Source organism: Perognathus longimembris, chromosome 3 (genome assembly GCF_023159225.1).
Source record: "Perognathus longimembris pacificus isolate PPM17 chromosome 3, ASM2315922v1, whole genome shotgun sequence".
NCBI lineage: Eukaryota > Metazoa > Chordata > Mammalia > Rodentia > Heteromyidae > Perognathus > Perognathus longimembris.
This window is the reverse complement of record NC_063163.1, coordinates 86,158,707-86,180,502: the sequence shown is the minus strand read 5'-3', so window position 1 is coordinate 86,180,502 and position 21,796 is coordinate 86,158,707. Positions and strand designations below refer to the sequence as shown.

The window sequence follows — 21,796 nt, the reverse complement described above, 5'->3', positions numbered from 1 at the left end:
CTGAGGCTCACTGGAAATGAGAACCAGCCTGAGTGTAAAGCCTGGGCTGGCCTCCCCCTCCAGGAAGTGGTGGGCATGTGGGCAGATGCCAGCCCCATAGCAGTAGAACAAGTACCAACCAAGGAAGCCAGTGACAAAGGTGGGAACTTGTAACTAGCCCACACATCCAAGGGTACCAAGAGCAGCCGTGAGCCCCCTGGGCTGCATCTTTGTCCTGAAACCTTAGGTGTAAAATTAGGACGTTCCTTGCTTAATTTGCCACCAATGGGACTCTGGTCCCTAGAATCAGGTCACTGGCAAGGCCAGATAGCAGCTATGGTTGAAGTGTAGAGCCAGGTGTCTGTCCTCCATAGGAAGCCTAGTGGGAGGTGGACTGAGCCAGGCAGGCGTCTAGACAAAATAACAAGCACTGTGGGGCGGGGCGGCACCTAGAATCCTAGCTGCTCAGGAGGTTGACTGAGATCTGACGATTGTGTTATTTCCAATTAGCCAGACAGCCACAAGTGGCGTTGTGGCTCAAAGTGGTAGATCGCTAGCCTTCAGCAAAAGAGCTCAGGGATAGCACCCAGACCAAGTTCAGGCCCAATCACTGACCAAAAAAAAAGCAAAAATCAAGAGTTGATGGAATGACTCAAAGTGTGCCTCCTTAACATAGGATGAGACCCTGATTTCAAACCCCAGTACCACCTAAACAAAAGGGTATAGTTTAGCTAGCCCTCCGGTCTCCCCTGCGGCCTTTTGAATGAGTCCCTTTGCCTCTCCCTGCAGCTTGTCTGAAAACCAGTCCCTGCTGAGGATGCCCCCTTGGGAGAACATCTGGCTGGTGGGCTCCATCTGCTTGTCCATGTCGCTCCACTTTCTGATCCTCTATGTGGAGCCCCTGCCGGTAAGTACCAGGCCAGCAATGCAGCTGCGGGAGGACCTGGAGCGGGCTGCGGTGCCTCTGGCAGGGCAGGTCTGGAAGCCTCACCCGGCCTGGTGGCCTCAGCTTATCTTCCAGATTACACCGCTGAATCTGACCCAGTGGCTGATGGTGCTGAAAATCTCCTTGCCTGTGATTCTCCTGGATGAGACCCTCAAGTTTGTGGCCCGCAACTACCTGGAACCTGGTAAAGAGTGTGTGCAGCCTGCCACCAAATCCTGCTCGCTGTCGGCATGCACGGAGGGGATTTCCTGGCCCTTTGTGCTGCTCATTGCGCCCCTGGTGGTGTGGGTGTATAGCACAGACACTAACTTTAGCGATATGTTCTGGTCGTGACTGACAGCCCTATGTACAGAAGATGTTTAACTTAATCAATTAATTTTTTATTGTTTAAAGCAACTGTCTATTTCTGCTGAATTTTCACATGAACATATTGGCTGGTGAAGGAGGTTTCATACTCTAGATTTTGTTTTGCTTTTTTTCTGACTCCAGTGGGACAAGATTTTCCTTTTTTTATACACATAATTAAAGTGTCCATTGACATGTACAGAGAACTAACACTATTTTATGCAGATATTTTTTTGTAGATGAAAAAGCATGTACAGTGTTCTGTTTAATACTCATCCTTGTATAAAAATAGTTGAGCCAGCAGACATTGTCAGCAAATTAATTGGCAGCAGACATTAGGAAGTGAATGTGTGTGGTTTTTAAGAAACTAAATAGCATGTATTGTGTCTTGCATGATTATCTGGATTTAATTTGGTATCACAGTCTAATTTTTATCATAAGCCAATTTTTCTGCACTGAGCAGAGTCCTGCTACCTCAGTCAGTATTTTTTGGTTTGCCACTTCCTGCACCCGGCCTCCCATCACCCCCAGCCCACCCCAGCCCGCTCGGCTTCTGTAGGTTTGATGGTTCTGTTTACGCCCATCTTCACGAGAGGTATGCCTGCTCTCGCTTGTGCAGAAAACATTGCTCCACATTCAATTGACTGGGTTTCTGTCCCTTCGCCTAGTTTTTAAGGTTATTTATTTAAATGTCTAATGTATTTTATTGTAACAGACATTGTTTTGCCAACATTGCCTATTTCCATGGCACTTCACAATCTAGTTAAAAAAGAAAAATAAAACATTTTAAATGGACAGAAAAAAAAAAGTAACTGTCTTGTTCTTAAGCGGCTTGCCTTGGGCTAGCTCCGAGGTAGCCCGGCTTTCCTGGAAGTCCTCAGCGCAGAGCCTCATTTCCTGTGCTGGGGAAGAGGCGAGGCCTGTCCTGTGCTGGGGAGTTTATTGAGACACAAATTCCATCTGTGTGTGATAGTGCATTTTATGGAAGTTTCTGCTGGCCTGTCATGTAGCCTGGTTTAAGGATCATAAGGGCAAGTGTGTGCGTGTGTGTATGTATGCGTGTGTTTTGTAAAATCTGTAAATAGCACATGACAAATGAACATACTGTATAGAGCTATTTTTATTTGAATGTGGCACTAACGACCACCGTGACCCTGATAAACGTTTGCGCATGTTGGAGCTCAGTCTCATGGCCGTGTGAGCCGCTAACATCCTAACTGTGGTGTTTTCCTCCAATGCCTCCCAACATCATCGACCACGTGAGTATTTCCTGCCCTGGAGTCTTAAGTGCTGTGGCGCAAGGTGACTTGTCACCTGAGCACACAGTCCGCCCTGCCCTGCTGGGTGGCCCCCATAGACAGGGCTCAAAACCATCCCTAGTGGCACACCATCACTCCATAACTAAAAAGTAGATGCTAAGCCAGGTGGTGCTCACCTGCCTGTAATCCTAGCTACTCGAGGCAGGAAAGGCCGCGAGACTTCCTCCAGCTAACCACCAACACACTGTAGGTGAAGCTCCCGCTTGAGTGGCAGAAAAGTTGTGGGAAAGCACCCAGGCAGGCCCGAGTTGAAGCCCCAGATGTACACGTACACACACATGCTGCCAGTAGAATAAGGAGCTGAAGTAGCATCTTGGGACAACTTCCCTGTGGGATGGGACGGGATGGCCAGGCCCTAGTAGGGACAGCTCACCCTAGGGAAGGGCCCCCATGCGCACAGGGCTGGCCCTGGGGCAGAAGCAAGGGAGGCAGCCTGGTTCACCCAGCTGACGAGGTATGGGGATCAAAGGGATTGGGGGGGGGCAGGCACTGGGATCTCTGGGCCCCTCCTGCCTCTATGCGTGCCCACTGCCCTCACAGGGCACAGCCCGGCAGGCGGCTGGCCATGGGCATGTGTGGTGGGAACCACAGCGCCGCCACCCTCTGGCTTAGGCCACCAGGTTCTGGCAAAACCAGCCCTGTGCAAGGCAGGCAGGGCGTGGGGCCCCCAGGAGCTGGGCCTGGCCCCCCGCTGGCACCACGCTGCTCACACCGCTCCTCCTGCCTCACCTCTGCACCACTGAGGCCTCTGAGGCCTTTCGCCTGGCAGGCAGGGGCACCGAGCCACCCAGGCCCCAGGGACAGTCTTGACTGCCGGGCTCAGCCCCCCTGCACCCCAACTGATGGAGTCCTCTCTCTTTCCTTTGCAGCCGTACTGGAGTAACCGCTTCTAGACCATTTGCAGCTGTGTCAGGGTGTTCGGGTGCGCATGCACGTTCTTAGCACGTCTGCCATCCTCTGTGTGACCGACGGGGAAAAGGAAAGTAGCGATTGTTCCTCACTCGCTGTAATGCGGAGGAGACACTGTCGCCCGCAGGGTGGTTAACGCTTAAATCAAAATAGCGATTACAGATGTACAATGTAGCTTCATGAATCAAAACGCCTCTCCAGACAAGTTTGCTTTCTTTGCTGCGAGGAGAGGACGGTTCCGAAACCTCAGCCGAGCGCGCGGAACCGGAGCCTCCGGCCCGCTGCATGCCCTCCCCCACTAGCCTGCCCGCCGCGCGCTGACAGCGGGACACGCTCCTCATTTGGCCCTGTACAGTTGGCTTATTTATAAATCCACGACTACACTACAGAGGTCGAATGGTTGAAAACGTGGGCCTCCAGCTCATCACTGCAGACAGCCATTTCTCACCATAGTAAACGTAACTTATTTAATGAAATCAGAAGTAGACATGTTGGTGCGGTACATTGTGATGCACTTATCTCCATGAAATGCTAGGCGTTCCTCTATCACAACGCATGTGTGACTAGGCTGTAAATAGAGGTGTTTGTTCTGTGCTGGTACCGAGCATTGCAGACGTGGTTGGAGTAAATAAATCTATTCTACGGTAACTTGGTGTGTGGTGTCGGCTGTTCCGGAGGCCGCAGATGGTGAATGGGCACCAGTGCCGTGACTGTGGGGAGGGAAGGCCACACCCCTGCAGAGGTGCCAGGGAGCTGCGCGGGTGCGGGCGACTCCAGGGAGCCGTGAGGTGAGTCGGGGTTAAGACCACTGGTGACAGGCTACTTCCCCAGTTCACAACCCCCACCCCAACCACAGTGGCGGGAGGGGCAGGAAAGCCAGGACTGGGTGGCGGCATTCTAGTCCCTGTATCAGTCTGGGGACACTGGATGCTGTCCACCTTTACGCTCAAGGCTGGCGCTCTACACCCCCCCCCCCCCGCCCCAAGCTACTTTGGGCTTTTCCTGAGTGGCTTACTGGAGGTAAGGGTCTGACTCTCCTGCCTGGGCTTATTTTGAACTGGGATCCTTGGAGCTCAGCCTCCTGAGTGGCTAGGGCATCTCCGCCCTAGCAGGGTGGCAAAGGAGCATACGGCCTCCCCTCTAGGGCCTCCTCACCCCTGCACCTCGTCCTGCCCGCCACATGGTCCCCAAGCTGCTCCTCTCCTGCTCTAGCCACAGCTACTTCTGGCATTTTCACGGTTCAGGCTCGTGGACTTTCCTGCCTAAGCTAGCTTCAACGGGCACCCTCCACTGTACCTCCTGGTAGCCGGGATTACAGGCCCAAGTGAATGGCACCTGGGTTGGCCTCAGGTTCTGCCATTCTCGCTTGGCTTCCTGCTGCTTGAGTGAAGCCTGAGCCCCAAGCTCCCACTCCCGCCCACCTCCCAATGCTGGCTTCCTCAGCGTGTGCTACATTTTTTGTCTTGTGACACCGGGACTGCACTGGGTGCCACTAGCTGCTCTTACCTGCAGCCAAGCTGGCCTGGACCACAGCCCTCCTTTATTGGCCTGCCCAGGGTGGCCTCTCCACTTCCACTTCCAGAGCAGCTGGGATTACAGATAGGAGCCAATGCGCTCCTTAGCGTTCTCTTAGTGAAAACTTGGGGATGGCTGCCCAATGCCCCGGACCTCAGGGCTGCCCCCAGGCTTCACGCACGAGGTGACCAAGCGCAGTGCTGCACTCAACAGAAGGCGCCCAGAGGAGCCGCTCCATCGTCCACACCATGTGTGGTTTTATTGGTGTGCTGCCTGGTGCATCTGCACCGCGTCCACTCCTCGGGGCAGCCCAAGTGGCGGCAGGTGCCAGCCTCGCACACAGCAAGCGGTTCTGCCAGGCCAGCGTGGCTGAGGGCGCTGCTACCTCGGTGGGGGAAGTGAGGACTGGGGGCCGTGCTGCCCGGGTCCCGGGCTCTGCGAACCAGACGCGGCCCACGGGGCCCAGCTGCTTCCAATCCGGATCTGCGCATGGCTCTTGCGCTTCCTCCATCCGCCTGGTCTCCCTGCCCGCTCACTGCATGCCGAACCACTGCTCCTGGTCGGCCCACTGCGCCGCCTCACTGTCGCTGCCCTCCAGCTCCCCGTCCTCCCCGCTCCCTTCCATGTCGTCCACATCCTCCTCCTGCGTGGCATCCGTGGGGCTCTCCTCCTTCTCCATCTTCTGCATACCCTCCAGAGACTTCTGGTCATTGGGGTCCAAGCTGAGGGACAACAAAACAGAGGCCTGAGTCCCCGTGCTAGCCGCCAAGTCACCTAGGCCAGCAGCCAGAGCACATGCGCTGAAGCCCACCCCAGCACTCCAGCTGGTGACATGGACCCAGGGGCCCGGCGCCAGAGGCAAATTCGGGGTGTCTTCCCTAAGTTTTGGACTTCTCAATTTTTCAGTTTGAGAATTGAACCTTGGGCCTTAAGCACACTAGACCGACAAGTGCTCTACTGCTTAAGCTGTGTGGAGCATGCGCCCGGGGCTGGCACAGAGGCTCATCACCATCACCACCCCGGCTGTGCGAACAGCTTTTCTCCCCCTCAGTCCTGGGGTTTGAACTGCTAGGCAGTACTCTCCCACTTAAGCCATGTCGCCAGCCATTGTGCTTTACTTTTCCAATGAATCCTGCATGGTTACCAGCCCCTGGCTGAGTGAAAGGGGAGGGCGAGGAGGGACTGCGGCTCACCGCCTCCCCACAGCGGGGCCTACCTGAGCGCGATGCTGTACTGGTCCATGGCCTCCTGGTACTCATTGACGGCCACCAGGAAGTCGCCAAGGATGCGGTGCAGCACACAGTCGCTCTGGTTGGCCAGCGCGCTCCTCAGCAGGGCGATGCCGTCCTCGTACTTCTGTTCCCGGCCTGGGGAGAAACCGCGCTCATATCCAGCCTCCCGCCACAGCCCGGCCCGGAGGATGGAGAGCAAGCAAGGGGCACCCCGCCTCACTGAAACCGCAGCCTCACCATCTCACCAATCTCCTTTTAACCAGAATTCAAATAAAAAGCCAACTTGAATTTTATGTGCCAAACAGGCCGGGTGCACAGCCCGGCCGCCATCCCTGCAGGTGGTGCCTGAGCTGCGCAGTGACTCTGCCGCTGTGACGGCGTCTGCCCTGGCCAGAGCCAGTAGCCATGCTGAACTTAGCTCTTTTTTGGGTGCTGAGGCTTCAACTCAGTACCTGGGCACTGTCTCTTTCGCTCAAATTTGTGCTCTACCACTTGAGCCACCATAGTTTCCAGCTTTTTGGTCATTAACTGGAGATAAGAATCTCACTGAGTTTCTTGCCTAGGCTGGCTTTGAACCATGATCCTCAAATCTCAGACTCTTAAGTAGCTAGGATTACAATGCTCAGCCAGTGGCCCCTAACATAAGCTCTCTTTCCTTATAACTTAACATACACATATCATCCTAGCTTCTCGGGAGGCTGAGATCTGAGGACCTCAATTTGAAGCCAGCCCGGGCAGGAAAGACCATGTAATTCCTATCTCCAGTTAACCACCAAAAAGCCAGAAGTGGAGCTGTGGCTCAAGTAGTAAAGAGAGGCCCTGAGTTCAAGCCCCAGGAACAGCACGTGTGCGTGCCTGTGTACACACACCAACACACATATACACTGATGGAAAGAACAAGGCTAAGTCACCACAAGGGATGTAACTCAAAACTGTTCAAACTGAAGCCAATTAGTTATATTCCGCCCACACTAGCACAGGACAACAAAGAAACGGATTGAAGGCAAGTGGAACAGGCAGCATTAAGCTGCCTGAGCTGCTTGCGCTGAGCAGGCCGGGGCGCTGGGCAGGCAGGCGCACGGTTACTCGGGTGGGGCGGGCATGTGTGGGTAGCATATGGGGAGCACGCAGAGACCACGGACAGAGTGGGGGACCTTGGGTGAGATGGGGATACTCACTAAGCAGCTCAGCCTTCTTCACCACGGCCTTGATATAGTCAGGCCTCTGGCTGAGCGCTTTGTCTAACAGCGTCTTGGCCTTCTCCTGTGTCACCGGGTCCTCCAGGCACACGGTGGCTAAGAGGGTCAGAGTCTGTGCATTCGCACCCAGAGTTTTGTACACACTGTTAGCCATCACCATGGCTTCTCGGATGCTGTTAGAGGCCAGGTAACACTCGATGAGACCTGAAAAACAAAACACAAAGAAACCCAGTCCTGGGCTGGGAAATGGCCTAGTAGTAGAGTGCTCGCCTCATGCACACGAAGCCCTGGGTTCCTCAGCACCACATATATAGAAAAAGCCAGAAGTGGCGCTGTGGCTCAAGTGGTAGAGTGCTAGCCTTGAGCAAAAAGCAGCCAGGGACATTGCTCAGGCCCGGAGTTCAAGCCCCAGGACTAGCAAAAACAAAAAAACTCCATCCCGTCACCCTGTCCTGATGGCCATCCAGGCAGTGAACCTCCGGGGGCTTCATATGAAGAGCCAGGCCAGGAGACACAGGAGCGACCAGGCTGGAGATGTGCTGAAGGCATCGCTCAGTGCTCTCCTGAGCCCCCAGGAGAGCCCGCTCTGCACATGCACCTGCAGCTGGGGCAGGGAACAAGACAGGTGTCATGGAAGGCCTGCCACACCGCACAGCCTCTTGCTCCACACAGCCACAGAGGAGTCCAAGGAGACCCAAGGGCCTGGGAGTGGCCATCGGCTGCGTTGCCACTGGCTGGGCCTCGGCGTGAAGGATGAGGCCAACTCAGTGGAGTAACACGTGCAGCGTGTGTGTCATTCTGCACAGCTGCAGCTGTTCTGTGGGCCTTCGTGCCAAGAACAGCGATCAGAGGATGAACTTTTTGGCACAAAGCACTCATCCAAACAGAAAAACACCCAAACCCAAGCCCACAGCACTTCCGGCAGTTTCTCGGCGCACTCCTCCCCTCTAAGTACTTAGGCTCCCAGGCCTATGCTTCACTCTTCCTTTTTCTGGGAGTGGGAGGTGGGGCCTGACTGGGGCCTGAACTCGGGGCCTGGGCTGTCCCTGAGTTTTTTTGCTCAGAGCTAGTGTTCTACCACTTGAGCCACAACTCCACTTCTGGCTTTTTTGGTGGTTCATTGGAAATACAAGTTTCATAATTTCTGCCTGGACTGGCCTTGAACCAGGATCCCTCACCCTGAGCCTCCTGGGTAGTAGGATGACAGGTGTGACCACCAGTGCCTGGCTTCAGTCTTTTTGAGTACCACGGCTCTTAACATATTACTATGTGAGACTCTAGGCACAAACATAACTGTTGGCAATTCCTTGTTGTTTTACAGCCTTGGCTTTAAACTTGAGATGCTCCGGCCTCCCGCTCCGAGTGCTAGGATTACAGCCATGTGCACAACCAATTCCCTCCTAAAAACCTATGGAGATGGAAAGCAGGGGAGATGCTGGTAGCTGGCAGAGATGGAAAGCAGGGGGGCCGCTGGAAAGCAGAGTGGCTGCCCAAAAACAAAAGAGGAAGAACTTCCTCTGAGAAGAGCAAAGCTCCACCGGGCTGTCACTGCTCCTAAGGGGGGAGCTGGGAGCATGCACTGTGCCCAGCACAGGGGAGTGCGGATATTGGCTGCATTGGAAAGCTATTTCAAGACAGAGAATGTACTCTAAAAAGCTACACGCTGGGTTTGCTTGAGCTTTGCTCTAAGAACAGAGACAGCCGCCCTTCCTCCAACCCACAAGACACATGCAGGGTCGGTTGCCTGAACACAGACATGTACACAGGCGCTTCTCTCTGCACTCTAACTCCCCAAAGTCCTTCCTGGAATCTGTACTCATCTTCAGGTTCTAGGCCGACCACTTCTCCCTAGACTCCTGAGACCGCTTCCAAATTCCTCTAGGATACACTTTAAGGGACCCGCACCTTGTGAAATCCACTTTAATGCCAAGTTGCAGAGTGCCGCTGGCACTCCGCGCCCTATGGACTCCTCCAGTCAGTTCACATGAACTTAAGATGTGAGGCTCCAGGGCCACCCTGGAGCTCAGTGGACAGCCCAGACCCCGTGCCAGCCCGGCCACTCTATGAGCTCTGCCCAGTTTGGCAAAAGAGAGTAAACGCATTACCAAGTGACCCCTAAAAGTTCTCACTAATCCTGGGTTACATCTAGGGGAAAAAAGGAGACCAAGAAACCTGCCCCAGTGACTCCTCACCAAAACATCAGCATTACCTGAGATCCTCAAAACATACTAAGGCTGCTGGTATAGTGCATGCCTATAATCCCAGGCCTCTGGAGGCTGAGAAGGCGAAAGGATCTTGAGTTGAAGGGCAGCCTGGGCTATGTAGCGGAGTGCGCTCCATGTTCCACCTGTGCTGGAGGGACCTGGCTCCCCAGGACTGGAAGCCCCCTGGTGGGAGCTGCGTAGGCCTTGCGGGCCTTCGTCACCTGGGCACAGTGGCCGTAGCCATGGTGCACGCGCACACGCGCGCACACACGCACACGCACACACACACACTAACACCTCACCTTCATAGCAGTCCAGGCGACAGGGTGCGAGCCGTATGGCCTCCCGGAAGTGGATGATGGCCTCCTGGACTCTGCCCATGTTCCTGAGTGCCGCTCCCTTCAGCAGCAGAGCCTGCACGCTGTTGCTGTTCAGCTGAATGGCCTTGGCTCCCAGGTAGAGCGCCCGGGAGTAGCGCTTGCTGTAGAAGCTGTGGCACCTGAGGAGAAAAACAACAAAGCCCGGCACATGAGTGAGTGCACGTCAGCTGAGAGGAGACCCAGGAAAGCACGCATCATCTGCAGGAGCTGAAGCCTGTGTAGTGACTTGGGTTAGGATCATGGAGGAGGAAGAAGGCACAGAGAAGGTTGCTGCCCCTCGCTGTTTCTCAATAAACAGTCCTCACCTGTTGAGAATCGAGTCCAGCCTGTTCCTTCCTTTCTCCTCCACGTTCCTAACATATGGTATTAAAACCTGGGCGTGGGGGGGGGGGTCCCCCTCGGCTGAGGGGGTCACCCACTTCCTGGCCACCTCTCATCAAGAGTCCCCCTCTCTTTCTGAGGCCTCTCTCACAACGCCCATGTGCAATCCCAGCACCCAGAATGCTGGCGCTGCAGGTTCCAGGTCAGTCTGGACTATACAGGATCTCATTTGAGACCGTACCTCAAAATGAAGAAAACATACCCACAGGACAGGGGAGGCCCTCTACACAAGCACCGCATGTTACTACCACGCCTACCACGTGGTTATTAATAATAACAGCAGCATCTCTGGCCCTGTCGCTGTGGCTGGACTCTGCACGAGGCCAGCGGGAAGTGCAATGCATCCGCTATCCCCACCCCGTCCTCCAATGAACAGACGAGCTGAGCACACACCTAGTGCCCAGCGCCCACCTAGTGCCCAGCGCCCAGCCAGCTGACTGCACTCAGACCTGCACTTCCCACCTCTAATTCTGAGAGAAAGCCGAGTGGAGACCGGAGGGCAAGGAGACTCACAGACATACCCAGATACCACCCAGGGCTCTGCGTGCTGGTCAGAAATATTGAAAAGGCGGCAGCCGAGGTTTTCCACATCTTCCAGCCGCCCTTCTCGCGCCAGGAGGTAGCCATACACGTCCATCCCTGAAAGGACAGGCATCAGGTCCTGGGGCCTCAGGGAAGGTGAGGAAGGGGGCATGTCCCACACCAAGACCTTGGCTGCTGTGGTGCCAGCCCCTCCTGCAATCCCTGCCTCCCCTACCAAGTGACCACAAAAAGCCAGAGAAGCTGGTGCGCATGCGCACCTGGAATCTCAGCTCGTGGAAGGTGGAGACAGGAGGTCTTTGAGTTTGAGGTCAGCCTAAATTACATTGTAAGACCTTGTCAGAGGTAGTAAGATAAAAAAAATTAATTAAAAATGGACTGGCCTGGGACTGGGAATGTGGCTTAGTGGTAGAGTGCTTGCCTAACACACACAAAGCCTTGGGTTTGATTTCTCAGTACCACATCAACAGAAAAAGTTGGAAGTGGCGCTGTGGCTCAAGTGGTAGAGCTCTAGCCTTAAGCAAAAGAAGCTCAGGGATAGTGCTTAGCTGCCAAGTTCAAGCCACAGGACTAGCAAAAATAAATACATACATATATTTACATATATGCAATGTCACTCCAAAGCATGGAAAGACAAAGAAGGACCTAGCAGCCAAGTGGAAAGCCTGTTCTTCTCCAGAACTGTTTTCCCTTTCATCTGTGGCGTGACACACAGCTATCCAAACTCACACCCAGAATAGCCCAAAAAAGCTATCAGGTGTGCACTGCCTCCCAGGGGCGCTTGGAATGTGCCAGAGCCTGCATGTAGCTAGGTCACTGGAGGTCACTGCACCTCCTTGCATCTGCACCAGCATGCACTACCAATCTATAAAAGGGCCCACAGTTGCTGACATCTCTGTCACCACTGTCACCCTTCCTTTACCATCCTGCAGTCCCATGAAAATCCCTCTCAAGCCACATTACAACCACACTCTGGCCTCTGGACTTCAGTCTAGATCAGACACTCCCAAAACACCATTTCCATCACTAGCTTGGAAGGCTGGAGAAGAGGGGCTAGCAGCGGGCCAGGGGGTGCTTTAACAGACCTCCAACAGACAGACTCAATTCCTAGATCTGCCCCCTCACGTGCCTGCCCATTTATTGGGTCTTCCTTCCCACCACTCCCACGCACTCTCACATGCAGGGCCATTCAGCCTCAGAGCCACTGGCAGCCCAGGCCTTCCCTTCTCCTAAGCCGAAACCCATTTCCAATCTGTGAGTTTGCTGTTCGCTCCTAATTCCTGCTTTTATTCATATTCACTTCACCATTCCTCAACATCTGCTCTTATTCCCTTTTTATCTTTTAATCATACTGGGAGACAGCAAAACTACATGCCTGAAAGGACACTGAGGGTTTAAGGATGCCATCCAAACCCCCAGGTAGGCACATCATGTGAACTTGTCATTCATAAGCTGTGATACATCACCCCCTCAAAAAATCTAAATAATGGCCTGTGAGATAAAAATTGAACTCAAGAAAAAAAAATACTAGTCACAATAGAATTACCAAAGTGTTAGAGATGTGAGTCAGAAGTTAAATATAAGTAAAAGACTATTGTAACAAATCTCAAAAATCTTTCTTGAAAGATGGTATCAGAGCCAGGCACTGGTGGCTCACACCTGTAATTCTAGCTACTCAGGAGGATAAAATCTGAAGATCATGGTTTGAAATTAGTCCAGGCAGACAATCCATAGGATTCTTATTTCTACCAGCAAAATGCCAACCTGAAGGTGTGGCCAACCATGGCCCAGTACCAGCTATAAGGAAAGAAAGCAGAGCAGGAGCTCAAGACCACAAGTCCAAGCTCCAGTACCAACACACACGCTTGCTCGTTCCCATGCACATACGCACACAGAAATTGACACTTTTTCCATTTCTCTGATTTGCCCCTCTCCAACCAACCTCATCCTGGCCCAAGAAGTACTCACCTTTTATCAGATAAGGATCCAACATCTGAGCCTGCTCGAACTTGAGGACAGAGTTTTTGTTGTCTCCAGCTCTGAAGTACAGATCTGCCAAGCTTCCCAGTAGGTCCACGTTATCTCGCAATAAAGACTTTTTCTCCAGTGAACTGAAAAGATATATAGTAAACCTTCAAAACTGTTCTAGGGCTGGGAATATGGCCTAGTGGTAGAGTGCTTGCCTTGTATACATGAAGCCCTGGTTCAATTCCTCAGTACCACATATATAGGAAAAGCCAGAAGTGGTGCTGTGGCTCAAGTGGCAGAGTGCTAGCCTTGAGCAAAACGAAGCCAGGGACAGTGCTCAGGCCCTGAGTTCAAGCCCCAGGACTAGCCAAAACAAACAAACAAAAAACCTTTTCTGTATGACTTTTCTTATGAAAAATTTTTACATGAATTGTGTACACAAACACCAAACTCTATTCACTCAGCCCTATGCTTTACCTTCACAGATAGAAAAGGTCAGTCTTGAGGACACAACCTAGGCCAGGTGCTGCGAACTGAGGCTCCTAAGGAGGTGACACGGGTCTGCCTCTGGGGGAGCAGGACCCATCATGGCAGTCTGTTTTTTGCAGTTGACTGCATACAGAAAGAGTGCTGAACTCAGTGCAGCCTTACACATGCACACGTTTCAAGAGAGAGGATTACATCTGTGATCATTATACATTAGAATCAGAAAGCTCCAAAACAGCCTGGCTGCCACACCAGGAACTCCGCCTCTTCTTGCTAATGCCGACACATGAGCCAGACAGGAAGGGCCTTGGCTCGCTGAGTTCCTGCCATGGCACTCACCAGATGGTATTGATTGCTCTCGAGTTGTCACCAGTGTGCACAAAGGCATACGCTTTGATCCACACAGACAGCCAGTCCAGGTTAGGCACCGTCTGGATCACATTCATGGTCATGGACGCCACCTCGGCCCCTTTTACAGAAAGGGACAACAGACCTAGCCCAACAGAAAGTAGGAGAAAGACAGTGAGCAGAGCACTCTCCTCCACCACGCTGGCTCCCAGCAACCCCATCCTTATGCTAAGCAGCAGAGGACGGAAAGGGCACACTTTCTTTATGGTGCTAGGAACTGAAACCAGGGCCTTGAGTATGCTAAACATGCACTAGCACTGAGCTACACCCTCTGCCCCAGAAGACCATAAGACAATATTTTTTTCATCGAATGTATGACAAGACAATGCAAGGAACTTTTCTTTTTTGCAGTACTGGGAGTGTGAACTCAGAGCTTCACACTTGCTAGGCAGGAGGCATTTGAACACTGGAGCCATACCTGCAGCCTAGAAGGGAACTTAAAAACAAAAAGCTAGAAATGGAGCTGTGCCCCAAATCAAACACCAGGACCAAACAGAACAAAAGAAAACTCCTACTCTAACCCATGACTGAGAAATGCCATCTTCAATAATACACAGTGGAAGCTGGGCACTGATAGCTCACGTCTGTAATCCTAGCTATTCAGAAGGCTGAGATCTGAGGATCATTGTTCAAACCCAGCCAAGGCAGGAGAAAGGCCATGAAACTCATCTCTAATTAACCACCGGAAAACCGCAAGTGGGTGGATCAAAGTGGCAGAGTGCCAGCCTTGAACAAAAGAGCTCTCAGGGATAGCACTCAGGCCCTAAGTTTAAGCTTCACAACCAACCCCCCTCCCCCCAAAAAAAAAACACAGTGGGACAAAACACCATGGTCTTGACCTAGAATGGCATCCAGGGCTAGTGGGCACTGGCGCAGTACTTCCTTGTAGCTCGTGACTGAAGGGCGCTCCTGACCTGCCTTCTTGTACAGGTTTGCCAGCATCATGTTTATCTGCATGAGCACAAACAAACAACAGGAAAACTAGTGTATCTACAAAGAAAATACCTCCCAGGAAAATGCTGATTTTATTACTGGGAAATCTACCCACAGTCCTGTGCAACTAAAGAAAGATCAACCCCATTCATCAGACCAAGAAGAAATCATTGCTATCTTTGTTGTTCTGGTCATCCGATCCCAAACCGGGAAAGCACATAACCCACTCTCCCCAACTGGATGTTCAGTAGTATCAGGACCAAGATGCTATCCATTTGGAGAATGTTCTAGAGTACATGCATGAAAATGTAACAATGAAATCCTCCTTTGAGCCAGGTACCCATGGCTCACACCTGTAATCCTACTCAGGAGGCTGAGATCTGAGGATCATGATTCAAAGCCAGTCCAGGCAGGAAAGGTCGTAAGACTCTTATCATCTCCAACTAACCACCAGGAAACCAGAAGTGGCACTGTGGCTCAAGTGGTAGAGCCTTGAGCTCTACCTTGAGCTGAAGAGTTCAGGGACAGTGCCAGGCCCAGAGTTCAAGTCCCATGACCAACAAAAACAAAAGAAGGAAAAAAGAAAGAAAAAATATTCACAGACTTCCTAATGTATCTAGCAAACCCAGAAACAGGTTTAAGTGGGCTGAGAAGAATGAAATAAATGACTTACTTTGGGGGTTCTTTGTCGGGAAGGGATCCCATCAAGTATAGCAATGGCATCTTTATCTTGTTTCAGCATTGTATAACATTCTGCCATTTTGTATTTCACTTCAATTTCAGATGGAAGACACTAAGAGATAATGAGAACAATATTACTAAATATGAACTCAAAGCCAAGTGCAGCTCAAGACTATAACCCCAGTTACCTGGACAGCAGAGACTGAGGGGCTGTAGTTCAAAGCCAGCCTGAGCATCAGATTATATAACGTCAGATTATATGGGTAATTCTACTTATCCAGGAGACTGACATCAGGAAGATGGTGCAAGCTCACACAGAAAAGTTTGAGAGACTCCATCTCCAAAATAACCAACAAAAAGTTGTGATGGGGGCATGGCACAGCATCTGCCGAGCAAGCACAAGGCACTCCACATAATTCCCAGTACCATCCCTCCCCCTAAAAATGGTCTCACTGGGCATCAAGGGCTCACACCCTGTAATCATAGCTATTCAGAAGGCTGAGGTGTGATGATCACAGTTCAAAGCCAGCCCAGGCAGGAAAGTCTAGAAAACTCTTATCTCTACCTACCAAAAAAGCTGGATGTGGAGCTGGGAATGTGGCTTGGCAGAGTGCGTGCCTAGCACGCAAAGGCCCTGGGTTCCTTAGCACCACATAAACAGAAAAAGCTGGAAGTGGCTGTGCTAGCCTTAAGCAAAATGAAGCCAGGGACAGTGCTCAGGCCCTGAGTTCAAGCCCCAGGACTGGCAAAAAAAAAAAAAAGACGACGACGAAGAAGAAAAAAGGTGGAAAAAAAGTTGAAAGTGGCTGTAGTGGTAGAGTATTAGCTTTGAGCATAAAAGCTCATCTGGCCCTGTATTCAATCTCTGGGACTGGGAAAGGGAGAAGGGGGAAAGGGGAAGGAGGGAAGAAGGGAAAGGAAGGGAGGAAATAAAGAGGGAGCAAGCTCATCAACCCCATAAAGACAAAGAAACAAGCAAAATATATGGCATATCTATACAATGCAATATTATTTGGCAATAACAAGGAATCAAGAATTGAGTCACGGGCTGGGGATATGGCCTAGTGGCAAGAGTGCTTGCCTCGTATACATGAGGCCCTGGGTTCGATTCCCCAGCACCACATATACAGAAAATGGCCAGAAGTGGCGCTGTGGCTCAAGTGGCAGAGTGCTAGCCTTGAGCAAGAAGAAGCCAGGGACAGTGCTCAGGCCCTGAGACCAAGCCCCAGGACTGGCCAAAAAAAAAAAAAGAATTGAGTCACATTTTAAAAAGAAGAACAAGTGCTGGGAATATGGCCTAGTGGCAAGAGTGCTTGCCTCCTATACATGAAGCCCTGGGTTCCATTCCCCAGCACCACATATATAGAAAATGCCAGAAGTGGCACTGTGGCTCAAGTGGTAGAGTGCTAGCCTTGAGCAAAAAGAAGCCAGGGACAGTGCTCAGGCCCTGAGTTCAAGGCCCAAGACTGGCAAAAACAACAACAACAACAATAAAAAGAAGAACAACCAGCACCAAATACACAAAATTATTTTAGTCACTCTCTCGAAGTCACAATTCTATTTTTGGTTACCTGGCTTTGTGGTGTGGATGCTGAATTTCCAGTCGAAGGCCTCACTTTTGAAGTTTTACTTAGGGCTTTCTTCTGCTGCAAAGCCATAGTGTACTTGCTCACTGCGTTCCGATACTCTTTGTCATGAAATAGAGAATCTGCATGGTAAACCAATAGCTGGAACTTCTGAGATGGAGAGAGTAACTCTCTAGAAACAAAGAAAGTGAACTCACCCCTTAGTGTTCACACGGGCCTGGCACACAATGAAAGCCAACATGATTTAAGTACCAGTCCCTAAAATGAGAGGCACCACTCCACACAAATATGAGGTCAACACATCTAGGATACTACTTTGTTTTATTACAGTCAATTTTTTAAAAACTATATAAGCAATGATGATGCATATAAACCATATCCAGTAATATAGAGAAAATATAACACATCCTTTCCTCCTCCTACTTTTTTTTTTTTTTTGCCAGTTCTGGGGCTTGAACTCAGGGCCTGAGCACTGTCCCTGGCTTCTTTTTGTTCAAGGTTAACACTCTACCACTTGAGCCACAGCACCACTTCTGGCTTTTCCATATATGTGGTGCTGAGGAATCGAACCCAGGGCTTCATATATACAAGGCAAGCACTCTACCACTAGTCCATATTCCCAGCTCCCCTCCTCCTACTTTTTAATCCATGTCTGTTATCCACCTATTTACATTATGGCAATATCAACTTTGGGTTTTTTTTTGTTTGTTTCGGTGCTGATCCTAGTGCTTGAACTCAGGGCCTGGGTGCTATGTCTGAGGTTTTTTTTGCTTAAGGCTACCACTTGAGCCATAGCTCCACTTCTGGCTTTCTGGTAGTTAACTGGAGACAAAAGACTTATGAACTTTCCTGCCCCAGGTGGCTTCAAACTGTGATGCTCAAGATCTCAGCCTCCTGAGTTGGGTAGGATTACAGGCATCAGCAGCCACCAGGACCTGACTTCAATGTAAGTTTTAAGGGTAATACTGACAAAGGAGAGAAAGCCCAGACTTAACCAAAGAAGGCCTGGGAAAGCTTTACTCCCACCCCACATAAATAAAAAGGCCAGGATATAGACTAGTGGTAAAGCATATGCTAGAATACATTAAGGCCTTGGGTTTGATTCCCAGAACAATGAAAGAAAAAGACTGGAAGAGAGGGAAGAGGAAGGAGATTTTAAAAGTTAGAGAGAAGGGGTGGGGGGGGGGAGAAGGCCTGCTGAATAAATGCTGGATATAAAGTTGCAAAGGGAACTAACTGGACTTTTGGCTCAGAGGTCTAATGCCTACATGACTGCAGACTTGGGTTTGAGACCCAGCACCCAAACACAGAACAAAGCAGATAGAAAAACAAGGTTCAAAGGAATGAAAAGAGGATATAGTTGAGATGACTTAAGATCTCTCATTTTGGGTGGGGTTTTTTGCCAGTCCTGGGCCTTGAACTCAGGGCCTGAGCACTGTCTCTAGCTTCTTTTTGCTCAAGGCTAGCACTCTGCCAACTTGAGCCACAGCGCCACTTCTGGCCTTTTCTATATATGTGATGCTGAGGAACTGAGCCTACAGCTTCATGTATGAGGCAAGCACTCTTGCCACTAGGCCATATTCCCAGCCCCTTAAGATCTTTCAACTCTTGAGATTCTGCAGAAATAAGCCATTAGACATTTGAATTAAAAATTGTATTTTTAGCTCAGCGCCAGTAACTCAACACCTCCTGAGGCTAAAAAACTGCCAACTAAACTAATATGAAAATGCATGGACTAGCCAAAATTAGTCTATGCAGACATCAAACTGCTTCAAATCATCCTGTAGCATCTTGAAGCAGCAAGAACTATGACTAGCCCATCAACCCCCAATAATAGAAAACATGCTTTGACAAATGACTTGGTACCAGGTGAGAGCTCACAAACACAAAGTGCTGATGGAGACCAGTGCTCCTCACATTCCACTCCCTGAGGGGGCTCAATATCTCTCCTTTACTAGTGAGGTACAAAGCACACTAATGGAAATGAAATGGGGAGTAATAACCGCACTGCTGGCATGTCACCAACTTCTCCAGATCTAGACCTGTGCCAGAGCTGCCAAACACCTGGGGATGCAGAGATTTCACAGCAGTGCCAGCAAGCTGTGGTGGGATAGGATGGAGTTTCTTTCAAGTCAGGGGACCCAGGGTCCAGACACAGTGGTCCCCACTTCCACATGTACGAACCCAGTAAGAGTACCCCATCTCCCTAAGGCTGTAAGAATGTTCTTAGATGTTAAGAAAGGGAGATGGAGAGACAATAGAGACCATGTCTGTGAAACCAAAAACTGCTTGTCAAATGGTATTTCCCACAGGATTGGGACAGCGACCCAACAGTATGTAACTAAAACCAAACAACTACTCCACATATGAAGGTCAAAAATTGACCTCTCAGTGGAATACAATAGCTCAAAAGCTATGTATGTACGTTCATATAAGACTACTGTCGACATATTGTCTAATATCGACATCACATTTAAAGCCCTAGGCGAATTTTCTTGGGCTTGGCCACGTGGCTACTGTATATGTTCTTTTTTTTTTTTTTGGCCAGTCCTGGGGCCTTGGACTCAGGGCCTGAGCACTGTCCCTGGCTTCCTTTTGCTCAAGGCTAGCACTCTGCCACTTGAGCCAAAGCGCCACCTCTGGCCGTTTTCTGTATATGTGGTGCTGGGGAATCGAACCCAGGGCCTCATGTATACGAGGCAAGCTCTCTTGCCACTAGGCCATATCCCCAGCCCACTGTATATGTTCTTGATACATTGTATATTGTATATATGTCTACCTGACCTAGAGAAGGGAAAGAAAAACAGGGCATAAGATATCACAATAAATGTACACACTGCCCTACTATGTAACGGTACCCTTTTTGCACAACACCTTGTAAAAAAAATTTGTGTTCAATTAATAAGTAAATTAAATTTAAAAAAAAGAATGTTCTTAGGACCTTGTCACACAGACGTGTATCTCCAGTAGGTGGCTCACACCTGTAATCCTAGCCACTCAGGGGACTGAGAATCCTTAGACAGCTTATCTCCAATTAAGCAGTAAGGTTTTGACTCAAGCAGTGGAGTGCCAGCCAAGAGACTATCAACAGTTTGAGGACCTGAGTTCAAGCCCCAGTACTGGCACCTACGTGTACATACATGAACACACACAAGTGCAGCAGAAAAGCAAGGCAGTGGTGATTCCCTGACTAAGAGCCTTCCGGGTCAAAGGGCTGAGAATAGCTCAGTTGAAGCCTGAACCAAGAGGATGCTCTCAAGTGAGGATTCGAAGCATCAAGTATAAAGACCCAAGGTTGAGGAGGAGCACCTGCAGCTCATGCTGTACTCCTAGTTATGCAGGAGGCTGAGATCTGAGGATCGCAGCTGGAATTCAGTGGGGGTGACTAACCCCCAAAAAAGTTGGAAGCGGGATTGTAAATAGTAGAGTGCTGGGCGGGACCCGGACGACCCCAGGGTCCCCACCGCGAGCCGCCACCCGCCACGTCTTCGCATCCAGAGGGACTGGGGGGAGCGGCGCAGCCTCAGCCCCACACTGCTTTCCGAGCCCCAGTCCACCTCCCCCGGTCCTGGGCCCCGGCCTCCACACCGCCCGGCCCCGCCCTCCACGCCGCTGGCCCCGGCCTCCACACCGCTGGCCCCGGCCTCCACACCGTTGCCCGGCCTCCACACCGCTCCCGCCTCCACTCACGGGTTGTTGTTACTCATTGTAAGCAGCAAGCTGCTGAGGAGTCGCACGTTGGAGTGCAGCCCCGCGGCCGCCATGTCCCGCACGTGGTCTATCACGCTCATTCTGCGCGGCGGGCGCGGGCCGGCGACGGCGGCGGCACCGAAGGCACCGAAGGCCGGTAGAGGATCTTCCAGGAAGACCCCCCCCACAATGGCGGCGGCAGCGGGGGCCATCGGGTCCACACGTGGCACCGCCCCCCGACGGCGCCGGTGTCTACCGCAGTGCCTGCGCCGTGCGGAAATTAACGTCCGCGTCCTGCGCGCCGCAAACTTTATTGAGAGCGCACCATGGGAAAATAGGCGTTTCCGTAGGGATACGCGCGTTAAGATCGGATCTGGCTGAGAAAACTTTACACCACTTACTAAAGTAAGTAGAAATTTTTTAGTAAGAGAAGCAAAGTGGACGGAAAATTTCGGCATTTCAGTCAGGCGCCAAGGACAGACCTGAGAGTTGGCGGCTCGCGCATGCGCGGGCCTCGCCCCCTTCTGCCTTGTTTTGTGTTGCTGGCAGACTGCCGCCTCGCTTTTAAAATTAGCGTCTATTGTGCTAGGAGTTTTGACTTTGGAACTTACACTTTGTGCGAACCTAGAGGGGACTCCCTCTATGACCCTCCCTCTCTCATCTCGACTGTGAAATACTTCACTAGAGCAATGTGAACCAGAGACTAGGCCTAAACATGGGCAGGCATCCATAATAACCAGCTTTTGTCTCACACGAGTTAACATTTAAAAAAAAAAAGCTTTGGCCGGGCGCCGGTAGCTCAGGCCTGTCATCCTACCCACTGCGATCTGAGGGTCTCGGTTCAAAGCCCGCCCGGGCAAACAAACCTGAGAAACGCTTACCTTCAATTAAGCTCCAAAGAGCCAGAAGTGCTCAGGGCCTAAGTGCTGTCCTTTAGCTTTTTTGCTAAAAGCTGATGTTCTAACACTTAACCACAGCTCCATTTCGGGCTTTTTGGTGGTTAAATGGAGATAAGAGTCTCATCGTGATCCTCAGATCTCAGCTTCTTGAGTAGCTAGGATTACAGGCATGAGCTACCAGCGCCCGACCAGACAT

General features: G+C 51.1%; 2 protein-coding genes across 5 annotated transcripts in view; one reads left to right on the top strand and one right to left on the bottom strand.

Annotated features, from left to right (window-relative positions):
• Positions 1–4,146, top strand: part of Atp2a2 (ATPase sarcoplasmic/endoplasmic reticulum Ca2+ transporting 2) — a 42,367-nt gene extending 38,221 nt beyond the window's left edge. The window contains exons 19-21 of one of the 2 annotated variants that reach the window (XM_048342956.1): positions 769–886; positions 989–1,109; positions 3,459–4,146. In XM_048342956.1, the coding sequence (XP_048198913.1) occupies positions 769–886; positions 989–1,109; positions 3,459–3,472 (253 nt within the window). In that variant the 3' untranslated portion in view covers positions 3,473–4,146. Of the gene's footprint in view, positions 1–768; positions 887–988; positions 2,070–3,458 lie in introns of those variants that run through there. The other variant, XM_048342955.1, reaches the window with a different exon arrangement.
• Anapc7 (anaphase promoting complex subunit 7) lies at positions 411–20,914 on the bottom strand. Of its 3 annotated transcripts, XM_048342958.1 has the most exons (12): positions 20,702–20,914; positions 16,997–17,183; positions 15,418–15,537; positions 14,651–14,762; positions 13,743–13,896; positions 12,918–13,060; positions 10,931–11,048; positions 9,951–10,147; positions 7,424–7,648; positions 6,230–6,380; positions 5,526–5,735; positions 411–426 (listed from the first exon to the last, which is right to left on the bottom strand). In XM_048342958.1, exons 1-11 carry the CDS (start codon positions 20,911–20,913, stop codon positions 5,546–5,548), a joined length of 1,809 nt encoding a protein of 602 aa, XP_048198915.1. In that variant the 5' UTR covers position 20,914; the 3' UTR covers positions 411–426; positions 5,526–5,545. The 3 variants fall into 3 exon arrangements, with proteins under 3 accessions (XP_048198915.1, XP_048198914.1, XP_048198916.1); XM_048342957.1 differs by lacking the exon at positions 411–426 and having other exon boundaries at positions 5,207–5,735; XM_048342959.1 differs by lacking the exon at positions 411–426 and having other exon boundaries at positions 5,207–5,735; positions 16,997–17,133; positions 20,702–20,831.
• Positions 20,915–21,796: the final 882 nt, after the last annotated feature.